At 41.4% G+C, this 13034-nt stretch overlaps 1 protein-coding gene across 4 annotated transcripts in view; it reads right to left on the bottom strand.

Annotated features, from left to right (window-relative positions):
- BRD10 (bromodomain containing 10) overlaps positions 1–13034 on the bottom strand; it is a 71509-nt gene that overhangs the window by 23654 nt on the left and 34821 nt on the right. For all 4 annotated transcript variants that reach the window (XR_012904641.1, XR_012904642.1, XM_075931609.1 and 1 more), the window contains one exon: positions 6746–6822. Coding sequence is in view for 2 of the 4 variants with exons in the window: in XM_075931609.1 (XP_075787724.1) it covers positions 6746–6822 (77 nt within the window). In the remaining 2 variants the exon portion in view is untranslated. The remainder of the gene's footprint in view (positions 1–6745; positions 6823–13034) is intronic.

The raw sequence follows: 13034 nt of genomic DNA, 5'->3' as shown, positions 1-13034 counted from the left end.
CCTCAGCGCAGAGTTGGAGAGGGGGGCCAGCTGATCCAGCGCTCATGGGGGAGATGGTTTAAAAGCTGGCTCCCCATGGGCATTGGCTCCCACCTTCCCCAAGGGGTGGGACAGGATTAAGCCTAGGTTTATCAGTTAATTGTGTAGTCGTCTACACCAGTGGTTCTCAACCTTTTTATATCGGAGACCGGCAAACCCATTCACATAACTTTCGGTGGACCGGTAACATTTCATTTGTGTATTTGCATACTGATTATGCAAATAATGAATATTCAACTGTGCAAATAAAATGTTACTGTTTCATGGTGTAAAACACCCTGGTCCCTAGAGCCAGCTTATATCTCTAGAGCCCCTCACCTCTCCACTACCCACCAGCGCCAGCCACTGACTCCAGAATCCCTAGAACTCAACCACCCCAGTGCCAGCCTCTTGCCCTCAGAGTCCCCTACTCCCATCCCTCTGCCCCAAATGCCTCAGTACCAGCCTCCTGTTTCCAGAGCCCCACTGTACCCAATCCTCCCAGGTCTCCCGTGCCGGCCCCCAGTACCCAATATTAGCCCTTCCCACAGTGCCAGCCCTCCCCCGAGTCCCTTCCCTATTAGTCACACCCCGAGAGCTCCCCAGTGCCAGCTCCACATCCTAGATGTCACAGTGCCCCTCTGTGTCAGCCCCCCACCCCGCCTCTTAGAGCTCCCCACCCCCAGAGCTCCTCAGCACTAGCGTTGCCCCCCTCACTTAGCCCTGCCACTGCCTCCCAGCTGCCAGCTGGGCACAGAGTGCTTCCCTGCGTGGTGGGAGGACTGCGCAGAGCAGGCGGCACGCCAGGGCCCTGCTGAGTGCCTTGGCAGCCAGGCTCCACGTGGCACTTAGCTCCGTGTGCCATGGCAGCTGCGCCACTGTTGAGCCGGGGCCAAGTGCTGAGCGGAGCCAGGCTGCCACAGCATTCAGCTGGAGCCAATTTTTATCAACTACAGTACAAGATTTGTCAATAAGGGAAGGCTTCCTCAGGCCCGGCTCACGCCGGGTTCAAGAGCTACCCCACTGCAGCTCTGCAGTTTAAATGTAGTAAGAACTGGGTGCGCAAGCAACCCAACTCCTACTACATTTAAACTACAGAGGCAGAGTGGGAGTAGGTCCCGGACTTGGCGTGAGCTGGGATTGAGAAACCCGAGCCTAGTCCCAGCTCATGCTGGGACTCCCTGCAGACAGAGGCTACTGCCAGAGCAGCTTCTGCTACAGCTAGCCTGGGTCACCGCAGACGTGAGCTACTTCCCAGCAGCCTCCTCTGCACCCCCCACCCGATACTGCTGCCTCTGATACAGGCAGCAGCATGGTAGTGGGGGCAGATGGTACCATGGAGATGGTGCTGTGGGGAACTAGCTTTTAAGATGGCTCCCTCCAGCACTGTTTCCCGCTTCCCCACCTTGCAGCTCCTGATACAGAGGCAGCAGGCGAGGGAGGGTGAGCAAGTAGTCGACTACTCACTTACATCCCTACTTGGGTGTCAAGTTAGGCAACCAAAGTGAATACTTTTGGTTTTAATCTCTAGGTATCTCCATCTTCCTCATGTAAAACGTGAATTATATCATCCCCTCAACTCCCAGACGTACTGCTAAAGTAAATTAGTTAATGCTTGTGAAACACTCAGGGTGTGTCTAGACTACTGAGTTTTGTCGACAAAAGTGGACTTTTGTCGACAAAAGTATACCTGCGTCTACACTACCATTGAGTTCTGTCGACATAACGTCGACAGAACTCAGCAGTTTTGTCGACGCTGGTAAACCTCATTTTACGAGGCATAACACCTTCTGTCGACAGAGTTCTGTCGACAGAAGGTGTTATTGCCTGTAGGGTTGCGTCTAGACTACAGGGTTTTGTCGACAAAGCAGCTTGCTTTGTCGACAGAACTGAATGTGTCTAGACGCTCTATGTCGACAGAAGTTTTGTCAACAGTATCTGTCGACAAAACTTCCGTCGACAAAACCCTGTAGTCTAGACGTACCCTCAGATACTATAGTGATAAATGTCTTTAAGACTCCATTAAAATATCAGTAATTGTGTATTCACAGCAATGTTTGAAGAATGTGCAATAAAGTCTGAGGCCACTTATTGAGAGAGAATATAACAAAATATTGAAAAGCAACGCTGTCTGTGAATACCATCAATTCTGAGCACTGAATGAAGACAACATTCTGTGGGGGGGAAATAGTATGTGATCATGTAATTAGAGACATTATCATATTTCAAATGTGTAAGGGGGCAGAATTAAGGTTACACAGGTTATTTTTATTTTAAAATTGCCTAAATTCGGGGTACTTGACTTTGAAAATGTACAATATTTTAACAGTTGTTGTGGGAAATACAATTTAAAGGCTGGTTTTATGGTCCCTTAATGGAGGATCATATTATTTCCAATATTTCAATCATGAGACAAATCAAAGAAATATTTGCAGCCTTCATTTTGTATTTTCTTACATTTGAAGGTTTAACCTGAGACTTTTTACTGTAACTTGTTGTGTATTAGGGAAGAGGATAAAAGACTGCCAAACCATAATGGACTGTTTCCCCTTTATACAAGATTTCAAATACATTATTCTATCTTCCTCTATAATTCCTGCTGACTTTTTATTTACATAAAAATAACAAAAACAGTATGTTTTCTTATGAAAGCTATTTTGATGTGAGAACAAGCAGTCAGTTGTTCGAATGAGACTACGTGAACAGCACCAGAGCGTTCTCTTTAAAAACAACTTAGATGAAAATATAGGCTGAATTCAATGTCAGATTTTTTGTGATTAAAACTGCACTTCTAAGTAGTTCAAAGTTTTTGCCACTCAACTTAAGAGAAAATATTACTAATGAAACTGGATGGTCTATGTTTTTTCTTCCTGTTATAATATCCTGATAGGTAATAGGTAGTTCTTTTTGAAGAACACCATGTAAAAGAAGACACTTTCTACTATGAAATATTTTGAACAAGAAAAAGCAAATGGGAAGAAAGCCCACGTCCCTCATGGCTTTTGCACATGGTGACTGAAAACAAACTTCAGGACTTTCAGGCACCTAGCTTACAATTATTTATGCTAGCATATAATTATATAAACAATTAACCAGTAAGCCTGGTCTTATCGGTTAATCTTAACGACCACACACCCCTTGTTGCTTTTGTATCAGAAGCAGCAAAGCATGGGTGAAGGAGCAGGCAGGAGACAATACATGCAAGAAGCCTGCTTTCAAGCAAGCTACCTGTGTGGATCAGCTCAGGTGGAGCTGCCTCCCTACCTTGCTGCCTCCCACAGAGGCAGCTCGGGGTGGGGGAGATGGTGCTCAGGGGGGTGTTAGCTTAAAAGCTGGCTCCCCACGAGCACCGGATTTCTGGAGCCACTTCCTACTCTTGCACTGCTGCCACTATCAGAGATAGAAGCATGAGAAGGGGATGGGAGGGGAATGCTAGTACATCCCCCCTCTGCAGGGAGCTTCGGCCTCCTGCAGACTGAGACTTCTGCCACAGAGCAGCCTCTGTCAGTGGCAAGATCGGGCTCACCATAGATAAAGACTGCTCTGTGGGATGCTGGTACAGCTTCTGTCCACGGGGAGCTCCCCTCATGGACTGGCTCCTGCCTGACATCCCGCACTGCGGCCTCTGATACAGAGGCTGCAGTGTGGGGTGGCAGGGACTCAGAGTGCACTGGCTGATGGCCCCAGGGAACACTGAATAATCATGTAACTGTTAAGTTTTGGTGTGGTTACACAATCATTAAATTAAATTATATTTTACATCCCTAGTTTTGGAACAAATTAACCAAAGGGTCTTAAAGTAATCTGTCATGGGATAAGAGGGAAGGTCTTCTCATGCACTGATAACTGGTTAAAAGATAGGAAACAAATGTTAGGAATAAATGGTCAGTTTTTATAATGGAAAGGTATCTAGTGGTATCCCACAGGGATCTGTACTGGGACCAATCCTATTCACCATATTCATAAATTATCTAGAGAATCGGTTAAATGGTAGGGTGGCAAAATTTGCAGATGATACTAAACTGCTCAAGATAGTTAATAACAAAGCAAACTACGAAGTACTTGAAAAGGATCTAAAAATTAGGGTACTAAATACAATGGCAGATGAATTTTAATGCTGATAAATGCAAAATAAGGCATACTGGAAAACAACTATATGTAAAAATGATGGGAACTAAATTAGCCATTACCACTCAAAAGAGAGATCTTGGGAGTCATAGTGGATAGTTCTCTGAAAACATTCACTCAACGTGCAGCAGCAGTCAAAAAAGCAAAGAGAAATCTAAGAATCATTAAAAAAGGGATAGAGAATAAGAGAATATCTTATTGGGTCTATATAAATCCATGGTATGTCCACATCTTGAATATTGCATGCAGATGTGGTCACCTCATCTCAAAAAAAGATATCATGGCATTAGAAAAAGTTGAGAAAAGGGCAACAAAAATTATTAGGGATTTGGAACAACTGCCATATGAGGAGAGAGTAATAAAACTAGGACTTTTCATCTTAGAAAAGAGGAGACTAAAGGGGATATGACAGAGCTCTATACAATTATTACCATTGTAGAGAAAGTAAACAAGGAAAAGTTATTTACTGGCACCCATAACACAAGAACTATGGGTCACCAAATGGAATAGGTAGCAGATTTAAAAAAAAAGAAAAGAAAGTATTTCTTCACACAACATACAGATAACATACTCTGACAAGGAGTTCAAGAGGTTGTGAAGACCAGGACTTTAACAGGGTTCAAAATAGAACAACATACATTCTGTTCATGTGGGTCCATCAGCGATCATTAGCCAGGATAGCAGGCATGGTGTCTCAAACCTGTTTGTCTGAAGCTGGGAATGGATGACTTCCTAGGAAAGGGATCACTTGACGATTACCTGTTTTGTTTATACCCTCTAGGGCACCTGGCAATGACCTAGTACGGCTGTTCTTATGTTAACCTACTATATCAGAGGCTCAATTCAAACCTGCTATGTGCTAGGTATTGTAGAAGGGTCCATCCAGAGAGATTGCACTCTGTGTATTGTGAATTTTACCAGCTGTCCAGCACAGATGTTCCACACCATGTAAGCCCTACTTTGAGAGCTTATGAGAATTAAATGGTTCACATCATCCTTGGAGTGGGCCTCTGCAGAGGAGCAAAGGGCACAGTGGCACTGATTCAGTGAAGCACAAAACCTCAAGCATCTGCTTAATTGCTTTGCTGTGCTGGGGCTAGTTCTTATACCACAGTGCATAGAGGAACAGGACAATTTTTTTCTTCACTTAATTTCAGCTTTGTACAATTTCCCTGTCCCCCGGCTTATTGCACAGCATTGTCATTTGCTGTTAAACTGTTGCCATGTTCCACCCCAGAGCTGGAAGTCCATATGCACAACAGATGAAGCCCATATGTTTAAGGCAGTTTGGCTTATACTATTTCTTGTAGGACAAATCTTGATCAATATATGATAAAAGCTGATTGATCAGTAGAATATTCTGGCTGCCTGGGTGGGAAGAATGATGAAGGAAAGGGGTTTACAATCCAACATGTGCTAACGAGGCATTAAGAGGTAATGCCAGTGGATTAGATTAAAACAATAGCATGGGTAGGGCTGTAAGATTATTTAATCATGAATTAAAAATACATATGGATAAAATGCCTAGAAAATACAATTTTTGTGGCATACTTTACACTTTGCTTTCCCCTTCTTATTTATTAGTACCTTTTCCTCCCCCATAACCTAACACTTCTACATATGCTAACTACAATTCTAGTACATAATATTAGAACCACTATCAAGAAAAATGTTTAGCTATAGATAGTGATCTAGCATCTAGTGTTAGTTATTAAGTATTAGCATTTAAAAATTTTACCCAAGACCCCCTTCTGGGACACTGCATTGTGGTGGAAGAAATGGTTCTGTCTGTGGGTTTTGCAGAGTAATTACAACTTACGTAAGGTCTCAGTGCTAAGAATATTACTGATGCCTTTCTTAAATGTTCTTATATTTATAGGAGCACTGCAATCCAAGTGAACATGCATTCATAAATCATGATCTACAACAAAAGAACTGAAATACTTTAGCTGTAGTAGCATAAGAAAATGACACTATTATAATTAGCATTTTTTTTCAGCTCTCCAGTCTAAAGTTCATTTACAGCTACAAGTTAAGAAGTTAAAAAAAAAAATCACAAGTCTAGCTTTTCTCAGCCTCAGAGTAAATCAAACAAAATCTCACTATACAAGGATATGGAATAAAGTCTCAGAAGGGTAGCCATGTTAGTCTGTATCTGCAAAAACAATGAGGAGTCTCTAGAGTGCCACAGGACTCCTCGTTGTTTCTATGGATATGGAATGTCACACAACCCATAAAAAATGCAACTAATTATACCTCAGAAAACTACAGGTTTGTTAACAATATTAACTGTTATAAAATCACTATTTTTCAAAGCATTTTCTGTATTTTTTCCTTGACAACTGTTAAGTAGCACTCTGTGAGTCTACACATGTGAGTCTACACATGATAAATAAATTCAAGAACATTTACTATCAACAAAAAAGAAGCAAACATTTGAAAATGCTATCAGATTAATTCATTGGTTCTGCTTGTCTGCAGTGGGAAGAAAGTCACTCCTCAATTGCAAGCATAATTTCTAGACTCTCAGCTAACAGCTACATGCTCTAAAGACATTTAGATTTCAAGCATACCCAAAACAAAAATTAAAGACATTTACCTGAAAGTCTGGCACCGTAGGCTTTGTAACAGCTTTCCTCTTCTTTGTGATTGCTTTTTTAGATATGGATTTTTTTCCTTGTAAGGTTAAAAGAGAAAAGCTTCATAATGCTGTTTATTGAACTTCATTAATAAAACCAAATTACATACAGCCTTGAAAGTTAAATTATAACTAACAGATGGCTGATGGTAAGCTGGACTCAGCAAAAGCAAACATTAAACTACAAATACCTGCGTGCAGGGCAGCCTTATTTCAACAATGAACAAATCCACTATAAATTCCAAAACACGTCATATGAAAATTCAAGTATTTCTGCAAGAACATTAGTTAACCATGAAAGAAAAATTCACACTGCCATTGTGAAAGAGTGGAAGGGTATCCATAAAATTTAAATTGGAAACATAATTGGTTAAAATAAACACTTACCTACAAAAACTCTTCTCTGACATTAGTATCCCACACTGATCCATACACTATTAAATGTGCTTTCAGAGCACAAGTATTTCTAAATATTACCTCATGGATACTAGGAATTAAATTCTGTTTAAAAAGGTAGCCAGTTAAACATTAAATTTAACTGGTTAACCAGGATCTTGCAGATGGGGGAAAAGGGGTTTCCAGTCCAGCAAGGCCCGCCAATTAATCAGGTACCCAGTAAGCATCACCCTTACCAGATGATGCTTAACAAAGTAAGCAGTTAGCTTTTTACCTCCTTAATGAATACAATGAAGTTATCATAACAGACAGACCACTGTTTCCATTTAGTCTGGCAACTTGTACCTAGCAGCAGCCAAAACTAAATCTTGCTTTAGAAGGCGGCAAATACCTTCCTCACAATGCACTTCCTGCCCAACTGTATAATGTAACGATAGGGAAGAAAAATTCAGTCTCAACTTTAAAGGCAATCAATTTATCCTGAAATTTCAGGGATAATATTCCTTGTTACTTCTCATCTAACAAAATAGCTATAAATGTTACATATGGGCAAGATACCGAGAGAATATTTTTTGTTTCTACAACAGCATACAACTGTACATATTTAAATATCTTTGACCTCTTCATTTGCACTCTAAACATTAAGACATCTCTGCAAAGCTTACTATTATTATTCTAAACCTCTGAATAATTTTCAAAAAGCTGCAAATGAAAAAAATTTCAAATAATTTAAAAGCAGCCTACCACAAAAGTCCACCCCCCTCGTATGGATCATGTAAAAAAGTACCATATTCCTCTCAATGAGTAGCCTAGAATAAGTGTTGGAAGATTTTTGTGAGGTAATTAAAATTTCATTAACCATATTTTAGTTCAAATGATTACAAATTTGGTTTGATACATTTTAATTTATTTTAGAATTCCATGAGCTTTGCAGTGCAATTACAAAGATATGGCTTTATTAGGATGCATATTGAATCTCATAGAAAAATAATCGTGAAAATATTATTTATATACATCAATGGTATATTGTCACCTGGAATAATCTGTTCTTATCAATCTCTCTCAAAGAAGACATAGAACAAACAGAAGCAGTCTAGCAGAAGACAACCAATATGTTTGTGAATATGGAAAGACTTCCATATAAGAAGCAGCTGAAAACTGCTGGAGTATAATAATTTAGAGAAAACATGAGAAAGATGACATGATAAACAACATAGCTCTGACAGCTCCCAGCTTCCAGCCCCTGCAGGAGCAGCTCCTGCTGTTTGCTACAACATGTGAACAAGAGGACAGTCAAACTGAAAGGTGACATACAACTATTAAATGAAAACACTGTTTTTTAAGAAGTCAGAAAGAATGTGTGGAATTCATTGTCACAAAGATTCATCATGACCAACCAGTTAATACACAGATGAGCAATATTTTAGTAAGTGACCACATATTTCTATGGAGGGGGTGTGAGGTCTGGGATGGAGGTTAGGCGCAAAAGGGAGCTCAGGATAGGGGGGGACTAGGGCATAGGAGAGGGTGTGGAATCTGAGACAGAGTTTGGATGAAGGAGAGAGGCTGTGACCTGGGGCAGGAGATTGGGTGAAGGAGGGGGTATCGGTGCAGGAGAGAATTTTGGCCTGTGGGAGGAGTGTAGGAGGGGGTGCAGGATCCAGGACTGCAGAAGTTGTGACTTGGGCCGGAGAAGTGCAGAGGGTTTAGGTGGTGTCCTGGGGCACAGAGTTGGGGTGCAGAGTCAGAGGCTAGAAGCAGACTGTGGCCGGGAGGTGCCTACTAATTGGCACTTGATCAGGACAGCATGACCCTCGGGCAGCAGCCCCACGCTGCACAAAGTGATTGGCTGCTCCATATGCCAAGCACTGGGGAGGAAGAGTTCCGGCCAAGGGGAGCTGAGAGATTGTGCTGGGAGCAAGGGCAGCATGCAAAGCATACCTCCCCACCCCCAGGGCAAAGGGGCACGTGGAGCAGCCAACCGTTTTGAGCGGTGTGTAGCTACTCCCTGCCTGAGGTCCCAGCAGGGCAGACTGCGAGATGGATTCAAATGCTTGATGGGCCAGATCTTGCCCACCAGTAGCTTAGTAGGATTCAAAAACAAATTACATATATAAATGAGTAATGAGAACATCCACAATTACATACATTATAAACATTTTTACTGAAGGGATTTATAAACCTCTTAGAATTACATAAGTACAGGACTAGAAGAGACCTCAACAGGTCATCTAGTCAATTCTCCTGCACTGAGGCAATTAGCGTTATCTACATTATTCCTGTTTGTCTATCCTGTTCTTTAAAATCTCCTATAACAAGCCTTCTACAAGCTCCCTAGGTAATATGTTCAAGAGTTTAACTACCCTTATAGCTAAGTTTTTCCTAATGTTTAACATAAATCTCCTTAGCTGCAATTTAAGCCTGTTACTTCTTGTCCTGCCTCAATGGATAAGAAGAAGAATTTATTATCTTCCTCCTTACAACAATCTTTTATATAATAAGGATGTAAAATCCCAGGTAATCAGTTAACTGGCTAAATGCTGGGTTGACATAATGTTTAACCCGTTAACCAACTAAGCGGCACCCCAGGCTAGGGACTGCTCAGCTCCCAGGCCCATGTGAGGGCTGTTGCTGCCGCCGGCTCCCAAATCCCACTGGAGCAACCCCGTGCCCTCTGCGGGCTGGGAGCTGCTCCAGTCTGCTTACCGGTTAACGGTTAACCTTTCACACCTCTATTATGTACTTGAAGTCCATTGTTATATTTCCCTCAATCTTCTTTTCTCCAGACTAAAACCCAACTTTTAAATCTTCTCTCCTAAGTCATATTTTCTAGATCTTTGATTAATTTTGTTACCTCCCTGTTGACTTTCTCCAATTGGTCCACACATTTCTCAAAGCATGACTCCTTACTCCAGCTAAAGCCTTACTAGTGCTGAGCGGAAGAATTACTTTTTGTGTCTTGCTTACAACACTCCTGCTAATACATCCCAGAATATTTGCCTTTTTTGCGCAACATTATTACATTGTTAACTCAGATTTAGTTAGTAATCCATTATAACTCCCAGATCCTTCTCTGCACTACTGGTTTTTAGGTAGTCACTTCCCATTTTCATTTGTGTAACTGATTATTCTTTCTTAAGCAGAGCACTTTGCATTTGTCCTTACTGAATTTTATCCTCCAGTTTGAATTCTAATCCTGCTCTCCAAACTGCTTGCAACCTCTCCCAGCTTGGTGTTGTCCAAAGACTATAAGTGTATTCTCTAGGCCAGGCATGTCGAACAGGCCTCTGGTGGGCCACATGTGGCCCGATTGAAATTTTTTGCAGCCTGCCGGCCGCTCGGAGCATGTAGCTGCATGCAGATCATGGCCAGCTGGGCCACTCTGCGCATGGCATCACAGTGACTGCTCACAGCCAGCCGGCCACTCTGGACAGGCATCAAGCACCTGCTCAAAGCTGGCTGCTATGCTCATGCCACCCCTGAGCACCTGAAGAAGAAATGTGTAGCGGCTGTGGCACCGGGACCCAGGCATCAGGTTGGGGGGTCTAGTAGTGCCTGATTCTGGGGGAGAGGGGAGGCATTAGGTTGGGGGTGGGCATGGCTCTGGGGGAGGGAGGAGGCATTAGGTTGGGGGGACTGACTCTGGGGGAGGGAGGAGGCATTGGGGGAGGAGATGGATGAGGCATAGGGTTAGAGCGGGGGGAGTGTGTTCTGGGGGAACGGAGGGGGACTGGGTTAGAACGGGGGTATGGGAGTGCCTGGCTCTGGGGGAGGGATGAGGCATTGGGTTAGAGCGGAGGGGAGGGACGGAAACTAGGAGTGCCTGGCTCTGGGGGAGGAGTGAGGCATTGGGTTAGAGCGCGGGGGCTGTTCTGGGGAAGCAGAGGGGGATTGGGTTAGAATGGGGGTATGGGACTGCCTGGCTCTGGGGGAGAGGAGGAGGATATTTTGTAAACATTTTGTTTTTTATTTATTTATTCCCAAATAAAATAAAATTAATATACATTTTGTGATATAAATAAATATGTCAGTTTTTTGCAACTGCATGACTATTATGTTTATGCAAAATCTCAAACTTATAAAGTATCTGAAATTTTCACAGAAGCCTGTTCTATGTGATTAACCACTGTTTATACTTGTTTTTATTTCAACAAAACAAGTTATGTATCATATAAAAATTAAAAAGTACCTTACATTTATATTTAAATTAAAAATTATTTTATATGGGAAAATAACAATTTTACACATCAAATTACTGTATTATATTAAAACAAGACGTAAAAAAGTATAAAATATATCTAAAACATAATCTATAATAATAAATAATTAAGACTTTCCTATAGAAGTACATTTTCTTTGCTGGCCCTGAAAGCTGTCAGTTTTCTTTTGTGTGGCCCTCAGTAGGCTTTGAGTTTGACATGCCTGCTCTAGGACATTAATCACATTTATGAAGACATCAACAACTGGATCAGGACAGATGGACAACTACTCTGGGTACTGTTTTCCAACCAGTTGTTCACTTACCTTATAATTGTTTTGTCTACTAGTTTGTTTAAGAGAAAGTCATGTGAGAAAGTATCAAAAACCTTACTAAAGTAAATATATTTCATATCTACTGCTCCTGCCCCCTGCTCCTGCTACCAACCCTGATCCACACAGGCTTGTTCTCCTATCAAGGAAAAATACTGGGGTAGTTTGACATTTGTTCTTGATAAATCCGTTAGAATGTTACTTATACCTTATTATCTTCTAAATTTTTAAATACGAATTGATTATTTGCTCAATTATCTTTTCAGATACCAAAATTAAGCTGACTGGTGTATAGTTACTTAGGGTTGTCTTTTTTGCCTTCTTATAGATAGGACAGGAAGAGAGCAAATATAGTACTTTGGGATCTCTTCTGTCCTCCACAAGTTCTCAACAGTAATCACTAATGGTCAGAGATCTCATCATGCTGTTTGTTAAGTATTCTATTATGTATTTTGTCAAGCTTTACTGACTTGAAGATATCTAAGCTGTCTTAGGCTACATCTACACAACAGCATACGTCAGCATAACTTATGTTGCTCATTTGTGTGAATAAGCCACCCTCAGAACAACATAAATTACATTAACATAAGCATTCATGTGCCTTATATTGGCAAAAATGTTTCTCCCACCAACAAAGCATGTACCTCTTGTGAAGGTTTGTTTTATTAAATGCCAATGGGAGATCTCTCTTGTCGGCATAAAGCATCTTTACTACATGCACCGCAGTAGCACAGCTGTATCAATACAGCAGCATTGTTGCAGCACTGCAAGTATAGACATGGAGTAAATAAAGCATAATTTCTTCTTTCCCTATTTTAGCCTCAGCTATGACCTCATTTACACTGATGTTCACTATGGTAAGTTATCTGATCACTGCTCACCTTTTAGTGAAAATAAACAAAAGAAGGCATTTAACATGGCAGTCATTGCTACATTGTCTGTCATTGTCTTTCCTTCCTCCTTGAGTAATTGGCCTACCCTATTCTTGATCTTCCTCTTGCTTCTTCTGTATCTGTCAACTGTTTTCTTGTTCCCCTTTATATCATTAACTGTGTCTCATTTTATGCTTTGCCCCCCTCTAATTTGGTCCCTACATGCTTGTGGTATTTGTATTAGTCATCCTTCATAATTTGGCCTAGTTTCCACTTTTTGTATTATTATTATTTTTTTAAGTTTCAGACCATTAATAGCTTCTGGTTAAGACGGGGTAGAATTTTACCATATTTCCCACCTTTCCTATGTACTGAAATAGTTTGCTCCTGTGCCCCTCGTAGTGTCTATTTAAAAGACTACCAACTCTGATGAATTTCTTTCCCTTAAACTT

Source organism: Pelodiscus sinensis, chromosome 6, assembly GCF_049634645.1.
Source record: "Pelodiscus sinensis isolate JC-2024 chromosome 6, ASM4963464v1, whole genome shotgun sequence".
Taxonomy (NCBI): domain Eukaryota; kingdom Metazoa; phylum Chordata; order Testudines; family Trionychidae; genus Pelodiscus; species Pelodiscus sinensis.
Note: the sequence above shows the minus strand (reverse complement) of the source record. Positions and strands in the feature narration are given on the sequence as shown.